The 21,674-nt window shown below is 48.4% G+C and overlaps 1 protein-coding gene across 1 annotated transcript in view; it reads left to right on the plus strand.

The window, feature by feature from the left end:
* The window catches only part of FERMT3 (fermitin family member 3), a 115,767-nt gene extending 94,547 nt beyond the window's left edge, over positions 1-21,220 (plus strand). Inside the window, exon 15 of the mRNA XM_029614752.1 lies at positions 17,269-21,220. Coding sequence (XP_029470612.1) covers positions 17,269-17,448 — 180 coding nt within the window. The 3' untranslated portion in view covers positions 17,449-21,220. The remainder of the gene's footprint in view (positions 1-17,268) is intronic.
* Positions 21,221-21,674: the final 454 nt, after the last annotated feature.

A 21,674-nucleotide genomic window follows, 5' to 3' on the forward strand; every position in this document is an offset into this window, starting at 1 on the left:
TAGGAGAGGTCACAAGGCTTCTAAAATGACGATTGCTCGCTGGTTGAGAGAAGCAATTTCGTCTGCATACATTTGTAAAGGACGACCTGTTCCTGAGGGACTGAAGGCCCATTCTATTCGCTCTCAAGCAGCTTCTTGGGCTGAATGCCAGTTGGTATTGCCTCAAGAGATTTGCAGAGCAGCTACTTGGAAGACGCTCCACACGTTTGCTCGCCACTACTGCTTGGACGTTCAATTGCCTGGTGATTTTGGCAGTGGAGTGCTGCACGCAGGACTTGTGAGGTCCCACCCGGTTTAAGGAAGCTTTGGTACATCCCATGGTCTGGACTGATCCGGGTACGTACAGGGAAAAGAAAATTGGTTCTTACCTGATAATTTTCGTTCCTGTAGTATCACGGATTAGCCCAGACACCCGCCCAAAGACTAGGAGTGGGTAACAGGGAGATCTATAGTGTCCACGCGCGCATATTCAGGTTATGTTATTGCAGCATACTAAGAAAGAAAACTACAGTTTTCATATGTTCCATACGTTCCTTTTTACAGTTCGGTTCTTGCTTGATTCATTGCTAGTATTATTCTGCTTTGATATTCCATATACTGAGGGGATGCAGGAGGCACACCAGGTTAAGTGAGGGTGCCTTTCAAGTTTTTCTCTGTCTCCACCTGCTGGAAGAGAGGCATAACCCAAGGTCTGTACTGATCCGTGGTACTACAGGAATGAAAATTATCAGGTAAGAACCAATTTTCTTATCTCTAGGTGTCTAGGTTCAAGTACAGTTCAAATCCTGGCATTTTTAATTCCGCTTTTCATCTTTTTTGATAGAGATAAAATAAGAACTTACCGTATTTTTCGCTCCATAAGACGCACTTTTTTTCCCCCAAAGGTGGGGGGAAAATGTATGTGCGTCTTATGGAGCGAATATAAAAAAAAAAACAAACAAAAATCTAACAAACACCCCCCCCCCCCCGACTCCCCCAAGACCTGCCGACTTAATTTCCTACAACCCCCCCCCCCCCAAGACCTGACAAATTAATTTCCTGCAACCCCCCACCCTCCTGACCCCCCCAAGACCTGCCAAACGTCCCTGGTGGTCCAGCGGGGGTCCGGGAATGATCTCCTGGGCGTGGGCCGTCGGCTGCCAGTAAACAAAATGGCGCCAACGGCCCTATGCCCTCACTATGTCACTGAGACCGATCGCTGCTATTGGTCGGTCTCAGTGACATAGTGAGGGCATAGGGCCGTCGGCGCCATTTTGTTTACTGGCAGCCGACGGCTCACGCCCAGGAGATCGTTCCCGGACCGCTCCTGGACCCCCGCTGGACCACCAGGGACGTTTGGCAGGTCTTGGGGGGGTCAGGAGGGTGGGGGGTTGCAGGAAATTAATTCGGCAGGTCTTGGGGGGGTCAGGAGGGTGGGGGGTTGCAGGAAATTAATTCGGCAGGTCTTGGGGGGGTCAGGGGGGTGGAGGTTGTTAATTTAAAGGGATGGGGGGGGGGGGGGTTTGGGGGTTCCCACAGAAAGAAAAATTTTCTGATCTGGGGAGTGGACCGAAATGGCCCTCCCCAGACCCGAAAACAAAATGGGGAGAAAAAAAAAAACTATGCACTCCCCTAATTTGCTCCATAAGACGCCCAGACGCAGAGCCGGTTTAGCACAATTTATTTTTTTTTAATTTTCCCCCTCTGAATCCTAAGTGCGTCTTATGGTCAGGTGCGTCTTATGGAGCGAAAAATACGGTACATTTCATCCTATTACACCAGTCCACTCCAAACTGGTGGGTTATGTTCCCGTACCAGCAGATGGAGGCAGAGTACACTGATTTCTCCAGTGACATCCTCGCAGCTCAGTGAGAACTCAATATACTCTGCCTCCAGCAGATGGTAAGACTCAACTGGTGGTGCAGCAGGATCCTTGGAGAAGGCACTGATGCTGTTTTGGGCCAAGTCGCTGATGTGCCAGTAGTGTAAGCCCACTGATGGGGGCTCCCTGTCCCAGAGGGGGCTTGGTTTAGACTAGGGGGGGGGGAGCAAGGGTGGTCTAAAACAAAGTTTTGAAAGGAATTTCTTACTGTTTTTTCCTGTGGGTAACAGAATAATCCTAATTCTCCTGCCTCACCTGCTCAGCCTTAGTGGCTGAAGTTTACAAAAAAAATAATAAAAGGCTGTTTTGTGCATGAGTGCTGTGGACAGTTTCAAGCAGCAAGCTCCAGGTGAGAGGTGCATTACTAGCAGGCTCTCTGTGTTCTCGGGTAAGTGATTGCTCTGGGGCATTTCTGGGCTTTGGTCTCATTGGAACAGAGCCAGGATGGGAGCTCAGATACTACCATGATGGAGAGCAAAGGTCACGGGTGCTGCTGCAGGGTCTGCATCTGCAAGAGAGCTGTGTCAGCCACGGGGCCTTTTTGCTCAGCCTGTGTGATGGCCAGGGAGCTCCCGGGGGAGTGTTCTTCGGCCACCAGTGAGGCATTTGTTGCTCCCCTTGTCCTGGGGTATCAGAGATTGTCTGGGAAGAGGCCTCAGATGGCATGATTTTTGACAGGAACATTGGCCGTTTTGAGCCAATGGGTGGTTCCTTTCTTCAGCAGCAACTTAGTCCTGATTGAGTAGGTGGCTCCTTGTCTCCAGATAGTGGAGGATACAATGGAGGAGTCTCCTGTCTGGGATCCAATTGTTAAAGGTCTTGAAAGGTTTTCTTTCTACATTTTGAGGTAGAGGAAATGATTTTGGCAGAGTGGGAGATTCCAGAATCAGGCCTTTAGGGAGTGACACATCTTCTTAGATTGTATCCCCTTCCATCTGAGGGGTTAAGTGATTGTTTCAAGTGCGCTGGTAATGGCTGTCACTAGGTGTACTGCTATTCTGGTTGGCGGTAGCACTTTTCTTAAGAACACTCAGGAGAGGAATATTAAAGTTCCCTTGAAGCATTTATTTACTTGTTGGCCCTAGCAATTCAGATTTTCATTTGTGGTAGTCTTGTAGTTTGGGCACTCTTGCGCTGGATTCAGCAGCTCCAGGAAGGGAGGGCGGGAAAACCGGCACACCAAAACCCACCCCAACCCTTTAAAAGAAATCCCCCACCCTCCCGAACCCCCCCAAAATGTTTTAAATTACCTGGGGTTCAGTGGGGGGGGGGGGGGTCCCGGCGCGATCTCCCACTCTCGGGCCACGGCTGCGTTAAGAGAAATGGCGCCGGTGGCCCTTTGCCCTTACCATATGACAGAGCAAAGGTAGCGCCGGTGCCATTTTGGTTCCTGTGATCCGACGTCACGAGTGCAGGAGATCGCTTCCGGACCCCCGCTGGACCCCCAGGGACTTTTGGCCAGCTTGGGGGGGGCCTCCTGACCCCCACAAGACTTGCCAAAAGTCCAGCGGGGGTCCGGGAGCGACCTTCTGCACTCGGGCCGATTTGCCAATATTCAAAATGGCGCCGGCGCTACCTTTGCCCTCACTATGTCGACATGCCATTGTCGACATAGGGCAAAGGTAGCGCCCAGGAACCAAAATGGCACCGGCGCTACCTTTGCCCTTTGCCTTTATGGTGTCTCAATATGGTACTCTGATAACACTTCAGTTATTACAAGCCATGGCCCTGGTCCCGTCGTTGGAGAGAGGATGCAATTCATACTCCATCTATTTCATGGAGATAGAGCAGCTTTTAAACTAGAACAACGGGGAAAGCCGACAGTCGCTCAGCAGCGCATGGTTCGGAGGTAGGTAATTTCAAAGAATACTAATGATGCATTAGAATTAGGGCATCCCAACAGTGAGGTTCCAATAACAAGAAAAGTAGTCCAAGTGCCTTAACTAAAAACTCACCTGAGCTAAAAAATTCTAAATTATCCATATCAAATAAAAAGCAGAATGAAAATACAAACAAAAAACAAACTTTGAAATGTTTGTATGCTAATGCCAGAAGTCTAAGAAGTAAGATGGGAGAATTAGAATGTATAGCAGTGAATGATGACATAGACTTAATTGGCATCTCAGAGACATGGTGGAAAGAGGATAACCAATGGGACAGTGCTATACCAGGGTACAAATTATATCACAATGACAGAGAGGAGCACCCGGGAGGCGGGGTGGCGCTTTATGTCTGGGATGGCATAGAGTCCAACAGGATAAACATCCTGCATGAGACTAAATGCACAATCGAATCTTTATGGGTAGAAATCCCTTGTGTGTTGGGGAAGACTATAGTGATAGGAGTATACTACCGTCCACCTGGTCAAGATGGTGAGACGGACAGTGAAATGCTAAGAGAAATTAGGGAAGCTAACCAAAGTGGTAGTGCAGTAGTAATGGGAGATTTCAATTACCCAGATAAACTGGTGCAGGTAAGAGTACAAAGTTCCATTCAAATGTTCAAGGAATTTTATTGTAAATCCAAACAGTTATAGTTCATTCAATTCGGCAACTCCATTCAGAGTAAAGTGAGGTCATTTGAAGTCCCCCAATATTGACTGGGTAAATGTATCATCGGGGCATATTAGAGGAATAAAGTTCCTGGATAGAATAAATGACAGTTTCCTAGCGTGTAGCCAGATGGACTCAGGACCAAAGGGTATTGTGCTCTCCTGATAGCAGATGGGAGACGGAGTCAGATTTCAAAGCTGACGTCAGCCTACATATACCAATGCAGCGTGCTTAGCTCTTCAGTATTTCTCAGTCTCCATAGCAGATGTGGACACTATCCCAAACAAGAATAGTGTAACATTTAAAGCAAGAAATAAGAGAGAAAATTTACCTTAAGAGAGCCTCGCTTTTCCTGCGGTGAAACCTAACGGTCCCTCCTCCAGTTGAGACTTTCCTGAGGTGATTTTCGATATCCCTGAGAGGTGAGCCTTGGTCTGACTGCCGAATCCTGGCGTGGACTTAGCCCCCAGGGTGGCTGAAAGGCAGCAGGTGCAGATTCGAGTACGATGGTAAAGGTATTTCCCTCTCCCCCCGCAACTGGAGACCGCCCAGCACGGGACGAGACCAGGTAAGGTAGAAACCTTTACTTCTGTCTCCGGTCTCCAAGGCTCAAATAACCATACCGTCCTTCCTCCGACGAGGCTTTAAAATCGGGTTGAGCAGCTCTCTCTGGGCAGGCCCCAATTCGGTACGAGGGTCCACACACGTGGAGACCCTCCGGGGGGTCTCCATCTTGCCTTTGGGGTCGTTGGTGCCATTTTTCCCCCTCGACTGACGGTATGCGCGGGGCAGGCCGGAGGCCTGAAGTGCCTAATTTAAACGCTTATCTAAGGGTTGTGTGCACAGCGACGCGCACAGCAACGCGCACAACTGTGCCACGTGCACAAACTCCGTTGCCCGCACGCACAACTTGTGTGAATAACTTCTGCACATATGACGCTCACAACCAATCACATCCGCGCGCATAACTCCACGCACGGGTGAGTTATTAAGCCTTACACGCGCACAAACAATGGCACCGCCATCCAAGAAAGCCAAGGGTCCCTTCCTTTGCCCAGCCTGCCACTTAAGAGCCGTACAGCCTGGATTGGAATCCCTCCTGTGCCAACAGTGCGAACAGAACCAGGGAGAACTAAATCAAGACCCTCTACAGCCAGGAGAGGGATCCAGAACCACTGATGATGGCATCCCAGACCTAAGTATTTCAAACTCGGCGCCCCCACAGGAAAATTCCTCTGGGGCTACCACTATAACTCCTCCTGGGATCAACATGGACCCAGAAACCTTCTCCTGGGTGGAATTTTTCAAAGGGCTGCAAACCTTTGTCCAGGCACAACCAGCCCCTGCTGCCCAAACCCCTTCGGAAGCACTATATTTAAAATTATCTGTAAAGCTTGTTGCTAATTACTGTTTATTGTAAACCGAGGTGATGTTATTAACGTGCCGCGGTATATAAAAAAAAATCACTAAATAAATAAAGTCCTTCCCGGCACCTCCCGGGCTTCTCGAGCCATGCCCCTCCTAACCTGATGGAGATCCAGATACCTCAGTGGACGAAACAGACTCCATGGAAGAAGGAGAAATTCCCCCAGGGATGGAGCCATAATGGACCATTCTCCGATTCTTCCACAAGGACGAATTACCAACCCTAGTGTCCCAGACTATGAAGACACTGGGTCTTCCAGGCACGGAGCCCACAGCGGAACCATGTTGGTGTACCTCCGTAAGGCCTCATGCTATTTTCCTATGTCGGATCCCATTAAGGAACTGATTGACCTAGAATGGAATGCACCAGAGGCCACTTTCAAAGGGGTCGGGCACTAGAAGTCCTATACCCACTGGAACCCACGGCTAAGGAACTTCTACATTTCCCCAAAGTGGATGCTATGATCTGTACAGTCTCAAAACGCACTACAATCCCAGTGGAGGGAGGAGCAACACTGAAGGATGCCCAGAATAGAAGGCTGGAAGCCATCCTTAAGCAGACCTTTGATGTATCAGTAATGACGCTACAAATTGCTTCCTGCTGCGCATTAGTGGCACGTTCCTGTTTGATCCTCGCCAGAGACGCAACCACGCCCGGAGAAGCAATGGAGCCTGTGGTCTCCTTCCTTACCGATGCTACTGCAGACCTCGTACGCACCTCATCCAGGGGTGTCGCCGCCGCAGTGGCGGCAAGAAGACAATTATGACTCTGTAATTGGTCGACAGACGTGACTTCCAAAGCGAACCTCACAAAAATGCCTTTTAAAGGATCCCTCCTGTTCGGGAGCGAACTGGAGAAATTAGCCAACAAATGGGGTGAATCTCCAGTACCCCGATTACCTGAAGACAGGAACAAAAGAACATAGGGCTCCTCCCCCAGAAGAACCAAGGGCAGAGAATTGCAGTGCTTTAAACCTTACAAGAACACACAGTCCCAAACACCTCGTCCTTCAGGAAGGTATCAGTCTTTTCAGAACAGGCACATTAAGAGAGGAGCAAGCTCAGGGACAGGCCCCGGCCGTACTCCACAATGAGAAGACACAGACCCATCCACAGGAAGAAGTCATAGGGGGCAGACTTTACCCTCTTCTACCAAAGATGGGTCGAGATAACTTCGGACAAGTGGGTCCTAATATCATTCGAGAGGGGTACTCTCTGGAATTCCAAAACATCCCTCCAGACAAATTTATGAGATTGCTGTGTCACTCTCACTCCAAAAGACTGACAGTAGAAACCACACTAGCAAGACTACTCAGCCTGAAGGCAATAGTCGTGGTGCCCACGCTTCAACAAAATACTGGCCACTATTCTATCTATTTTATTGTTCCCAAGAAAGAAGGAACATTCTGGCCCATCCTAGACCCCAAGACTGTCAACCGTTACCTGAAGGTACCACGCTTTCGCATGGAAATCCTACACTCCGTTATAATGGTGGTACAACCAGGAGAATTTTTAACCTCCCTGGACCTATCCGAAGCCTACCTTCACATCCTGGTCCATCAACATCACCAGCGCTTCCTGCGATTTGCGATACTGGGCCATCATTATCAATTCAGGGCGCTACCCTTCAGACTAGCCACCGCTCCCAGAACCTTCACCAAAATTATGGTGGTAGTGTCAGCAGCATTGAGGAAAGGAGGAGTCCTGGTACATCCTTATTTGGACGATTGGCTGATCAGGGCAAAGTCTCCGGAGGAGAGTAGCCACACGATCACCAGAGTCAAGAATCTGCTACAAGAATTCGGGTGCGTTGTGAACACAGCCAAGAGCTGTCTACAGCCCTCCCAGTCACTAGAATACCTGGGAGTCTGGTTCGATACCAATCAGAACAAGGTCTACCTTCCCCCTCCACAGAGAAGGAAGCTGATGGGTCAATTTCAAAAACTGTTGGCCTCGGTTCGCCCCAAGGTATGGGACTACCTTCAAGTCCTCGACCTCATGACATCAACTCTGGAAGTTGTTCCGTGGGCAAGGGCCGATATGCGGCCGCTACAATGTTCCCTACTGTCACAATGGAACCCAGTGTCCCAGAATTACTCAATTCACCTCCAGCTACCGACAAAGGTTCAGGAGCAGCTTCTGTGGTGGCTACAGGAAGAACATCTAAGCAGAGGCGTAAACCTATCCGCACTAAAGTGGATCTTGCTCACCACGGACGCAAGCTTGCGAGGGTGGGGAGCCCACTGTCAAGAACTGACGGCCCAGGGACAATGGAACAAGGAAGAGGCGGGATGGAATATAAACCACCTGGAAGCTCGAGCAGTCGGACTAGCCTGTCTACGATTCGGCCACAGACTCCGAGGCGAGTCCGTCCGACTCATGTCAGACAACGCAACGACAGTTGCCTACATCAATTGCCAGGGAGGAACCAAGAGCCAGCAGGTGTCTCTGGAAATAGACCCCCTCATGGAGTGGGCAGAAATAAATCTACAAGAGATTTCGGCCTCCCACATTGCGGGAAAAGACAACATCTCTGCGGACTACCTCAGCAGAGAAAGCCTAGACACGGGGGCGTGGTCGCTGGTGGACACAGCCTTCCAGCTGATAGTAAATCGATGGGGTCTCACAGCCATGGACCTACTAGCAACTTGTCGCAATGCCCAAGTCCCCAGATTCTTCAGCCACAGACAAGAACCACAATCTCAGGGAATTGATGCTCTCGTCCAGAACTGGCCAGAGGAAAGCCTCCTGTACGCCTTCCCACCCTGGCCACTACTGGGCAGGGTCATCCACAAGAAAGAAAGCTACAGGGGACTAGTCCTATTAGTCGCCCCGGATTGGCCAAGAAGACCATGATACGCGGACATGCGAAGACTATTGGCGGGGAATCCTCTGCATCTACCGCCATACAGGGACCTTCTTCAGCAGGGACCGATCTCCCACAAAGACCCGACTCGATTCTCTCTTATGGTATGGCCCTTGAGAGGACTAGCCTAAAGAAGCGCAGCTACTCAAAAGCCGTGATTGACACCCTGCTTCGGGCACGCTTCGGGCACGCAAATTCTCCACATCTGTCTTACATATGGATCTGGAGAGTATTCGAAGCTTGGTATGAAGGCCACAGTCTCCTCCCGAGGACAGCCAAAATTCCCACGGTCCTAGAATTCCTATAGGACGGCATGCAGAAGGGGTTGACCCTCAACTCCCTCAAGGTCCAAGTCACAGCACTGGCCTGTTTCAGGTCCGAAGTCTGGTACCGTCCACTATCAACTCACCCCGATGTCTCGCTTCCTGAAAGGAGTCAAACAGCTCCGACCACCATTGAAGTGGCCAGTGCCTCTGTGGAACCTCAACCTAGTACTAGACTTCCTAGCAGGGGAGCCCTTCAGACTAGCAAGCGTCCTGTCTCTATGTCTCTTGACCTTAAAGACAGCATTCTTGATCGCAATATGCTCAGCCCGGCACATCTCCGAACTTCAAGCACTATCCTGTTGGGAACCCTTCCTCGGGTTCACCCCGGGCACCATACAGTTGCGTACGGTACCATCCTTCCTTCCGAAAGTGGTTTCCAAGTTCCACATGAACCAGGCCATATCCTTACCATCACCAGATGAGCACAGGGATTCGGAAGACTCACGACTCCTTCACCACCTGAATGTCGGCAGAATCCTAATCCGATACCTGAAGAGATCGGAATCCTTGCGCAAAACTGACCACCTGTTCATTCTTCAAGCGGGAAGAGAACAAGGGGAAGCGGCATCACGGGCCACCATAGCCCGCTGGATCAAAGAAGTAATTAAAGCTGCCTACATCGAGGCAGGAAAACCATTACCTCTACAGGTCAAGGAGCATTCTACAAGGGCCCAGGCAGTCTCCTGGGCTGAAACCAGGCTGCTTTCGCCAGCCGAGATCTGTCGGGCGGCAACATGGTCCTCCCTACACACCTTCTTCAGGTTCTACCGCCTGGATGTTCAGGCCAGGGAGGATACAGCTTTCGCAAGGGCAGCACTAAGTGGGCCACGGGCAGCCTCCCACCCTATAGGGGAGTAGCTTTTGTACATCCCATTGGTCCTGAGTCCATCTGGCTACACGCTAGGAAATGGAGAAATTACTTACCTGATAATTTTGTTTTCCTTAGTGAAGACAGATGGACTCAGCATCCCGCCCATGGCTGCTCCAGAAATAGAGAACCTCAGATATCAAATCTTGAGAATGAACAAGTATGGGTAAGCCACGGCCTACTTCTAATCCAAGACACCCGCAGTTGCCCAGGTGTCGGCGTTTATTGTTTCAGTGCACCAGCGGTCTCCAGTTTCAAAGGTTTTGTATATATAATCAGTTGCACCAGTTCAAGGTTAATCAAGTATTAAGCGACATATATCCACACTGGCTTTTCGAAGACAATACTGAAGAGCTAAGCACGCTGCACGGGTATATGTAGGCTGACATCAGCTTTGAAATCTGACTCCGTCTCCCATCTGCTATCAGGAGAGCACAATACCCATTGGTCCTGAGTCCATCTGTCTACACTAAGGAAAACGAAATTATCAGGTAAGTAATTTCTCCATTTTATGGAGCAATTGGAATCGATGACAGAGGGAGGAATTTTAGATCTAATTCTCAGTGGAGCACAGGATTTGGTGAGAGAGGTAACAGTGGTGGGGCCGATTGGCAATAGTGATCATAATATGATCACATTTGAATTAATGACTGCAAGGGGGACAGTAAGCAAATCCACAGCTCTCATGCTAAACTTTCAAAAGGGAAACTTTGATTAAAATGAGAAAAATAGTTAGAAAAAAACTGAAAGGAGCAGCTACAAAGATAAAGTGTGCAAGAGGCGTGGTCACTGTTAAAAAAAAATAAAAATTAAAATTAAAAAAAATACCGTCCTAGAAGCACAGTCCAGATGTATTCCACACATTAAGAAAGGTGGAAGGAAGACAAAACGATTACTGGCATGGTTAAAAGGTGAGGGGAAAGAAGCTATTTTAGCCAAAAGATCTACATTCAAAAATTGGAAGAAGGATCCAACAGAAGAAAATAGGATAATACATAAGCGTTGGCAAGTTAAATGTAAGACATTGATAAAACAGGCTAAGAGAGAATTTGAAAAGAAGTTGGCCGTAGAGGCAAAAACTCACAGTAAAAACTTTAAAAAATATGTCCAAAGCAGAAAGTCTGTGAGGGAGTCAGTTGGACCGTTAGATGATCGAGGGGTTAAAGGGGCACTTAGAGAAGATAAGGCCATTGTGGAAAGATTAAATGATTTCTTTGCTTCGGTGTTTACTGAAGAGGATGTTGGGGAGGTACCCGTAATGGAGAAGGTTTTCATAGGTAATGATTCGGATGGACTGAACCAAATCATAGTGAACCTAGAAGATGTGGTAGGCCTGATTGATAAACTGAAGAGTAGTAAATCATCTGGACCGGATGTTATACATCCCACGGTTCTGAAGGAACTCAAAAATGAAATTTCAGACCTATTAGTAAAAATGTGTAACCTATCATTAAATCATCCATTGTACCTGAAGATTGGAGGGTGGCTAATGTAACCCCAATATTTAAAAAGGGCTCCAGGGGCAATTCGGGAAACTACAGACCAGTTAGCCTGACTTCAGTGCTAGGAAAAATAGTGGAAACTGTTCAAAATATTAAAATCGACGAACATATAGAAAGACATGGTTTAATGGATCAAAGTCAGCATGGCTTTACCCAAGGCAAGTCTTGCCTCACATATCTTTTTCACTTTTTTGAAGTTAATAAACATGTGGATAAAGGTGAACCGGTAGATGTAGTATACTTGGATTTTCATAAGGCGTTTGACAAAGTCCCTCATAAGAGGCTTCTAGGAAAAGAAAAAGTCATGGGATAGGTGGCGATGTCCTTTCGAGGATTACAAACTGGCTAAAAGACAGGATTAAATGGACAATTTTCTCAGTGGAAGGGAGTGGGCAGTAGAGTGCCTCAGGGATCTGTATTGGGACCCATACTTTTCAATATATTTATAAACTATCTGGAAAGAAATACGACTATCTATCTATCTATTTATTTATTTATTTATTTATAATTTTTGTATACCGACATTCATTAAGAAAACATCACATCGGTTTCCATGTAACAAAAAATGGCCAGCGGGGCTTTACAATGAAACTGATAAGAGAACTGGGTGGGGGGGGAGAGGGGGGGAAACAAAGGTAATGCTGTACAAATAGATAAACGCAATAAAATGGTTAGATATACGCAATGAAAAAAAATTATATACAAGTAAATTATTTACAATAAAATATTAGGGGGAGGGAGTTAAGAAGGGGGGAAATTTGCAGATGATACAAAATTATTCAGAGTAGTTAAATCACAAGCAGATTATGATAAATTGCAGGAAGATCTTGTGAGACTGGAATATGGGCATCCAAATGGCAGATGAAATTTAATGTGGATAAGTGCAAGGTGATGCATATAGGGAAAAATAACCCATGCTATAGTTACACAATGTTAGGTTCCATATCACCCATAGGTTCCACATCACCCGCCTCGCAGAAATCGGTATCACAGGCACAGCCCTGCATTGGTTCACCTCTTATCTGGCGAACAGACATTACATAGTTAAAATTGGAAAATCAGAGTCCTCCCCCCAACCCACTCACCCAAGGCGGTTCCGCAAGGGTCCTCCCTATCTTCCACTCTATTTAACTTTTACCTCCTTCCCCTCTGCCAGCTCCTCACAGAACTCGGCCTCCCACACTTCATCTACGCGGACGATGTGCAGATTCTCATTCCCATCAAGGAATCCCTATCAAAATCTATCAATATCTGGGAGAACTGCCTTAGCGCATAAACCACCTCCTCACCAACCTACACCTTGTCCTGAACACAACAAAAACTGAACTCATCATCATTTCTCACCCCAATATAACCATACACCCTTCTGACAAGAACCCCCCCCCCCCCGCAACTACAACATCCTTCCTTCAACACACATGAAGCCTTGCAATTACTATAGATACCCAACTGAACTTAAAAGAAATTTATCAATGCCACCATAAAAGATGCCTTTTTCAAACTCCATGTCCTTAAAAAAACTAAAATCCCTTCTCCACTTGAACGACTTTTGCACTGTCCTCCAAGCCATGATCCTCACAAAACTAGACTACTGCAACTCTTTACTCCTTGGCCTCCCCGCCTCCACCATCAAACCTTTACAAATCCTACAAAATGCAGCAGCCAGAATTCTAACCAACTCTCGCAAATCAGATCACATTACCCCAATCCTTAAGGAACTACACTGGCTCCCAATTTCCTCCCGTATACTCTACAAGACACTCTCTTCTATACACAAAACCAATCTCAATGACAATATGAACTGGCTCGATAATTCTCTTCGCCTACACGCCCCACCAGAGCAGCATATAAAGGCACCCCACCCAGGACCTATCACCTGATATCCACAAAAGAGCAAGCCTTCTCTATAACAGGACCTACCCACTGGAATTCAATGCCCCCGGACCTTTGTCTTGAAACCTGTATGCAAAAAATTTTTTTAAAGCTAAAAACATGGCTTTTTAAACAAGCTTTCCCAGATTAGCCACTTTTTCCACCGTAACAGCACCAAGAATCTCAATACCCCCCCCCAAGCCCCCTCCTCCCTCCCTGGACCCCCTCCTACCCCCCTCCTCTCCCACCCTTCCACTCACTCCCTCCCTCTCACCCCCCCTCCACTCTGATGCCAGCAAAGAATAGATACCACCAACTGTAAATACTTTAAAATACTTGCTGCCTGCCAACTGTAAATTTTGTAAATAATTGTTGCCTTGTTATTATCTTAAGCCCTGCCATTCCCCCTCCTAGTTGCATTTCCCCCTGTTCAATGTATATAAAAACGTTAAATAAATAAAATAAATATTAGGAGCTACCACCCAAGAAAAAGATCTAGGCATCATAGTGGATAACACATTGAAATCGTCGGCTCAGTGTGCTGCGGCAGTCAAAAAAGCAAACAGAATGTTGGGAATTATTAGAAAGGGAATGGTGAATAGAAAGGAAAATGTCATAATGCCACTGTATCGCTCCATGGTGAGACCGCACCTTGAATACTGTGTACAATTCTGGTCACCGCAGCTCAAAAAAGATATTGTTGTGATGGAGAAGATACAGAGAAGGGCGACCAAAATGATTAAGGGGATGGAACAACTCCCCTATGAGGAAAGACTAAAGAGGTTAGGACTTTTCAGCTTGGAGAAGAGACGGCTGAGGGGGGATATGATAGAGGTGTGTTAAATCATGAGAGGTCTAGAATGGGTAAATGTGAATCAGTTATTTACTCTTTCAGATAATAGAAAGACTAGGGGGCACTCCATGAAGTTAGCATGTGGCACATTTAAAACTAATCGGAGAAAGTTCTTTTTCACTCAATGCACAATTAAACTCTGGAGTTTGTTGCCAGGGGAGGTGGTTAGTGCAGTTAGTGTAGCTGGGTTTAAAAAAGGATTGGATAAGTTCTTGGAGGAGAAGTCCATTACCTGCTATTAATGAAGTTGACTTAGAAAATAGCCACTGCTATTACTAGCAGCAGTAACATGGGATAGACTTAGTTTTTGGGTACTTGCCAGGTTCTTATGGCCTGGATTGGCCTCTGTTGGAAACAGGATGATGGGCTTGATTGACCCTTGGTCTGACCCAGCATGGCATGTTCTTATGGCCCCAAGAAGGATGGATCTTTCAGACTTATTCTAAATATCAAAGGAGTAAATAATCTCAAATTTTTCTCACTTACAGATGGAGACCTTTCATTTGGTGCTCATGGCAGTTCATGGTTAGTGCAGTTAGTGTAGCTGGGTTCAAAAAAGGTTTTGGATAATTTTATCTTACGGCTTGACTCTTGAAAGGCAGTGCTTGAGGAAGAAGGACTACTCCTTCCATGCTGCAAAGGCTTGTAAGACCTCTACTTTACTGGTTACATTTGAGTCTGGTGCATCTTCAAGACGTTTTGCAGAGACTATTTGTCTTCTTGGTGCTCTAATATTCTGAGCTTTTTAGACTTCCTTCAGAAGGGTTTAGAGAAGTTTGGCTTTGATTTCCCTGAAGGTTCAGGTGGCTTATCTGAATTTGTCTGTTTTTTTTTCTGTGAGGAGTGAAGAGACTTTGTCTCAGTTTCTCCCCTTGGTTTCTCAGTGGGATCTTGGTTTGATTCTCAGGGTGCTAGTTGCTCTTCCCTTTGAGCCTCTGAAGCAGGTTCCTTGAAGGATCTTACTTTATAAATGTTTTTTTCTGGTGGCCATTTGTCTCAGAAAATCAGAAATCCAGGCGCTGTTGTGTACATCCTGTTTTTCATTGTAGGGTTTGATTCTGTGTCTTTCCATTACGTTTCCTCTTTTTGACTAAGGTCTTGTCAGTGTTTCATTTGAATCTGTCGATTTATTCTCCTGGCTTTTTCAAGGGCTGAGTGTCATGGCAAAAACAGATCTTTAAGGTTTCTGGATGTTTGTAAGGTGCTCATCCGATACTTGGCGGTATCTGATTATTTTTGTAGAATGGACAGGCAGGTTGGTCTGTTTGAGGGCCCGTGTAAGGGAGAAGTGCCCTCTAAGAGCACCATTGCTTGATGGATTTAAGGACACTATTGTTTCAGCATACTTGCTCAATAGTAAGAGAGCTCTTGAATTTGTCTGTGCTCGAGCTACGAGAATGCAGTCTATTTCATGGGCAGAGTCTATCTCCATTGCCACTCAAGATTTCTGCAAGGTGGCTACTTTGTCATCTTTACATTCCTTTGCCTAGTATTGTTGTCTTGACATTTTCACTAAAGAGGACACAGCTTATGGAGCTGGAGTTCTCAAAGTGGCCCTTACTTCCTCTCTCCCTCTTTAGAGGGAGCTTGGTATTTCTCACCTGTTTGGACTGGTCTGGTGTAGCAGGATGAAATGGGAAAGATAAATTTTTACCTATTCATTTTCTTTCCATGAGTCCTGCTATACTAGTCCAGGACCCTCCCAGGAAGTTGGGCCTTGTTTGATGTGGTGTGGATGATTCAGTTATTGGTCTAGTGTATATTGTTTCCAGTCATTCGTGTTTTCAGTCACTGCTCATTTCCATATCCTTCTATCCCGCTTTCTTTGTTTGCTGTGAGCAGGAGGGTGGAAATACAAGGATTATCTCTCTCATCATCATAAACATTGTCTCATATGTTCACCAGTGTTTTTCAGTGCTTTGCCATAGGGATACTGGGTTCTCACTGTGCTGCACCACCTATCCATAGTGATGATGGAGAAATCGATGTACTCTGATGCCATCTGCTGGTCTCAGGACATAATCCACCTGTTTGGATTGGACTGATGAAGCAGGACTCTTGGAAAGAAAATTAACAGGTAAACTTTTCTCCTTTATTAGTTCATAATATTGAACAAAGTCATGGGGGTGAAGGGGTTGAAGAAATGGTGGGTATGTCAATATTGCTGCAATAATGTGCTCAAACTGCTACATATGGGGTCCAGAATGAATTTCTCACTGTGTAGAGGAACCAGCAAAAGATGCATGGGATGTGGAGATTATAGGGCCAGAATTAAGTTGCCAGTGCCTATAGGCAATGGGGGGAAGGAGTTTGTCCGATCTGCTACCCAACTCCCCTGCCTGCACCACCCCCATGGGGGCAGGAGATAATTCCTTCCCCTTCCTGCTGAAATAATCCCCTCTTAAGGCATCTCCCCTCATCTTTATATTGCATCACTGGTTCCCACAAGAGCTGCAGGTAGAGGCAGGAAATTCAGCGTGGGGCCTCCTGCAACACTTGAGCGCTCACCAGCCCAGCGGCACCTTGCCCCCTCCTCCTACACGGATTTCCTTTTACTATGGAGGAAGGTGTGTCTCCGGGCTGGTGAACACATTAGGATTGCAGAAGGCCCCATGCTGCATTTCCTGGCTCTGCTGCTAGATTTAGATTTAGTCATGAATCGGTAACAACATCGGTGCCTTAAAAAAAAAAATGGTACCAGAGGCAGTTGCCTACACAATGTAGACAAATTTTTTAAAGGTGTCGGAGTGTTGTTGTCACCATTGCATGCCTAAATCTAGGCCTGCTACCTCTTATGACATCCTGCCTCACCTTTATTTTGTGGCGGTGGTCCCACAATAGAAGCAGCAGCAACAGCAAGCAGAGCCAGGAAATGCAGCATGGGGCCTCCTGCAGGCCTCGCATGCTCACCAGCCCTGAGACACACCTTCCTTGCATGGGTTTCTATGCCTGAATCTGGGCCTGGGAGGTTACCATGAAGTGATTACTGTAAGGTGATAAGAAGCGAGTTGAGCTCATTAGACTTCTCCAGCATTCTGTCAAACTAAACACCAATGTCCATATCTGTGCATGCAAATGTATTCTAAATGAACTGTGAGCTCCATTCCACTTTCTCTGTTCACATGTTCTTTATGCTCTTCAAGGTTGCCATCGAGTTTGATGAGCACATTAATGTGGCCTTCAGCTGCATCTCAGGCAACTGCAAGATTGTGCATGAGTACATTGGTGGCTACATCTTCATGTCCACGCGTTCCAAGGACCAAAACACGGCACTGAATGAGGAACTCTTCCACAAACTCACGGGTGGCCATGAGGCGCTTTAGAGCTACCCAGCCCTGCTTGGATCTTCTCCCCTACTTACTGGAAAAAAGGTGTTACAGTCCATGCCTTGAACACAATCCAGCTCCACAAACATCTTCCATTCATCTTAAGCACGCCTCACCATTACCATCAAGACAGTGTTATAAAGAGCAACTTTTATCAAGAAGTTTTTCTTAAGTTTTCTTCTCTTTTGTTTTATGGAGCCACATCCCTGAGCTGCAGCAGTAACAGGCTCTGGACTGCACAAGGTAAAGACATTCCTGAAATGTAACGGTTGGAAAAGGAGGCTGGTCCTTTTTCTCATGCCATGCTTGGAGGAATTCACACATCCTTGAACAAGCAGAAGTGAACTGGCAGAAAATCCTACAGAAGGCTCTAATATGACCTTCCCATTTCAAAAGCAAGGAGGCAACTGGTGGGATAAGGTTTCCTTCTGGCATAATTTCTTCCTACCACTTTGACCAATATACTAACGGCTACTTCTGTAAAGTTAATAGATTGGAGGGTAAATTGTTAGTGCATTTAGTTCTGGTGAAAGATGATGAATTGACAGGTCTGGCTACTGAAATTTCCCTTTTATCCACTGAGTATGGCATGGACTGCATCAGGGCAAGCTTTTTTCCCAGGACAAGCAGGATGGTAGTACTCACAGATTGGTGACATCATCAGATGGAGCCCTGTCAGGGAATATTTTTGTCAAAGTTTCTAGAACTTTGACTGGTACACGGGGCATGCTCAGCATGCCACCAACCCTGTGGCCACACGGGATCCCCCTTCAGTCTCTCTTTTTCCGTGCAGCAGTTCCTTACGGTTCTTGGAGCTCTGTGTGAGTTTTTCCTCATGGAAATTTTTTAAGTTTATCTTCACATCTTACCCTATTCTGGGGTCCCCCATCACGCATAGACTTCTCCGACGTTCGGTGAGTTCATTTTGTGCTTTTGCAGTCTGTTCCCGGTCATTCACCTCACAGTGATCGATGGTCACCAACCGCACGCCGCCTCTTTTTACCATGGCAACCGATTTTAGGAAGTGCTCCAAGTGCCAGTGGACTATGTCCATAACGGACCCGCACAGCGTGTGCGTCCTGTGCCTCAGGCTTTCCCGAGATGGAGCACTTGTTTGGGCCCAAGCAATCTGCTCCATCGACTCCGATGCATCGGGTCGAGGGGATCCATCTGACTTGGGACCCTCTCTGTCGAAGCCCCGCCAGGAGGACCGAGGAGCAGGAGACCGACTTTCGCCAGCATCGACCCATTCCAAGGCTTCTGCATTGTTATCCTCGGCGCCAGAGAAGGACTGGGCCGAGAACCGTGGGAAACATAAGCACCGGAGTGGCATCGGCCTTGACTGAGCCTCCGAAAAAGTAGCCCCGGGGAGAGGAGCCCCCATCCTCCTCTGGAACCGGGAGCCCAAGCTGTTCCCCACCGGTAAAGGTGCTGGGCATCGAGCCCCCCACAGACCCCCGTGGACGCTCCAGTGACGCCTAGCCTGCCTCCTCCTCCAGGGTTGGTTCTCTCTGCACTCTCGTTCCGAGAGGAGTTGGACCGCATGGTCCAACAGGCCGTGCTCAAGCCCTTCGGGGCTTTCAGTCGCCACCGACACCAGCCACCATACCGGCATCGAAACCCACGCCATCCATGTTGGCACCCCTTCTAGATAGGCTGGACGTCCTGCTCGGTGCTCTGCTGACACAGCCCGTACAAGTGGGACCTTTGATGCCCAGCCAACCACTGATACCTCCTCCGGTCTCCAACCCGATTCCGGGCTCCTCAGAGGAGGAGGAGGATGCAGCTCCTGGGCCATTGCCACGGATGGGACCACCAATGCCTGACCCCGCACCCTGACCTCCGGTCTTTCCCTCCCAGGTCCTGGGGTCCTTGGTGCCAGCACCACCATCATCTGTGCCACCTCACCGCCCATCAGTGCCCACACCACGTGCTCTGGGGTTGTCACTCTCTCCTCGACCCAGGCACCTCCTGGTGAGGAAGAGGCCCCCAATGGCCCATGGGGGGACGCCTCCTCTGAATATTCCTCAGAGGCTTCCAAGGAACTTCTTTCAAAGCCTTCTCCCCTGGAAGAGAGACTGCGCTCACCCCCGGAGGTCCTCTCCTTTGCTAGCTTTGTCAGGAAGATGGCGGAGACAATACCCTTCCAACTTGCAACAAAGGAAGACGTCCGCCACAAAATGTTGGAGGTCCTACAATTTGTGGACACTCCAAAAGAGGTCATGGCTATCCCAGTCCATGAGGTTCTTCTCGACCTCCTGCGCCGTCTCTGGGAACGTCCGGGTACTGTGCCTCTGGTCAATAAAAAGACTGATGCAGCGTAACTAGTGCAACAGGCCCTAGGTTTCCAAAAAAGCCAGTTGCCCCACCAGTCAGTGATGGGAGTCTGCCCAGAAGAAGACCAAGAGGACCCGCCCTCATTCCTCTGCCCCTCCGGGAAAAGACCAAAGAGCCCTAGACGCCCTTGGTCGACGGGTTTTCCAGGGTTCTATGCTGGTTGCTCGCATTACATCATATCAGCTCTGTATGACCCAATACAATCAAAATCTCTGGAAACAAGTCCAGGAGTTCTCGGAAACCCTACTACAGCAGTTTCAGGAGGTCCTGGACTCCATCCTCCAAAAGGGGTTAGAGGCCAGAAAGCACGAGGTGAGGGCAGCTTCCGACTCTTTTGAAACGGCCTCAAGAATCTCAGCAGCGGGCATTAGTGCCAGGAACTGGGCCTGGCTTAAAGCCTCAGACCTTCGTCCAGAGGTATAAGAGAAGTTAGCGGACCTCCCCTGTACAGGAGAAAACCTGTTTGGGGACAAAATCGGTGACGCAGTGGCCCAACTCAAGGATCACCATGAGATCCTGCGCAGCTGTCCACTACCACTGATGCCCCCTCAGCAACCCGTTGAGGTCCACATAGGGACACCAGAAAACAATTCTACAAGCCACGGAGCTACTGTCCCCCAGCATCCCATGCTCGTACAGCTCGGCCCTCCCAAAGAGACCATCTTCGCCAACAAAGGGCACCCAAGGCACAGCCAGCTCGCCAGTCTAGCCCTGCAGTGGGGTTTTGACTCACATCCAGAGAGCAGAAGCCAACCGCCCCCCTGCCTGCACTGACCAACCCACCTGTCGGAGGTCGTCTGTGCTGCTTCACCAGGAATTGGTTCCCAATCACCACCGACCGATGGGTATTATCCATCATAGCCCACTGTTACCTCCTCAATTTCCTCGCGGTGCCACCAGACTCACCAGCTTCTCCAGCGTGGAGACTGGTCGATCACACAGCAACCCTTGAGTTAGAACGTGGCCTTGCTACAGTCCAGAGCCGTGGAACCGGTTCCCTGGACCCAGCGAGGCCAAGGGTTCTACTCACACTGTTTTCTTATCCCGAAAAAGACAGGCGGCCTCCGTCCCGTCCTTGACCTTTGAGCCTTAAACAGGTTCCTGCACAGAGAGTGGTTCAGAATGGTGTCCTTGGGCACCCTACTCCCGCTTCTGCAGCAGGGGAATGGCTCTGCAAGACGCTTACGCACAAATTGCGATTTTCTCACCTCATCGTAAATATCTATGGTTCGTCGTGGGTATCAGTCACTTCCAGTACAGGGTTCTTCCCTACGGGCTCGCCTCCGCACCCCAGGTATTCACATAGGTCTGGATTTTAAAAAGGTTACACGTGCCGGGCCTATTTAAAAAAAGGCCCGGCGGTTTGCGTAAAGCCCCGGGACGCGTGTAAGTCCCAGGGCTTTACTAAAGGGGCAGTCTGGGGGTGGGGCAGTTCAGGAGAGAGGGCGGGGCCAGAGGCCTCAGACAGAGCGGCCATTGCCGCTGTGTCGGAGGATCACGTACCGGCAAGCTGCTGGCAGGCGCAAAAGGTAAGATAATAATTTGGGGGGGGGGGGGTTAGAGTAGGGCTGGGGGGGGAGGTTATGGGAAGGGGTGGGAAGCTTAGGTTAGGGGGAAGGAATGGGGAAAGGGAGCGCGGCTTGGCGCGCACAAGGTGCATAATTGTGCACCCCCTTGCGCGCCTGCACACGCATGTTATAAAATCGGGCGCTCATGTGCGCGCGCTGGGTAGCGCGCGCACATGTAGGCCATGCGCGCTTCTTTTAAAATCTACCCCAAAGTGTCTGCCAGTTGTCGGAACACAGTTGTGCCGAAGCAGCGTACATGTATTCCCATATCTGGACGATTGGCTCATCAAAAGCTCGTCCAAGGAGGGAGTCCTTCAC

Source organism: Rhinatrema bivittatum, chromosome 8 (assembly GCF_901001135.1).
Source record: "Rhinatrema bivittatum chromosome 8, aRhiBiv1.1, whole genome shotgun sequence".
Taxonomy (NCBI): Eukaryota; Metazoa; Chordata; class Amphibia; order Gymnophiona; family Rhinatrematidae; genus Rhinatrema; species Rhinatrema bivittatum.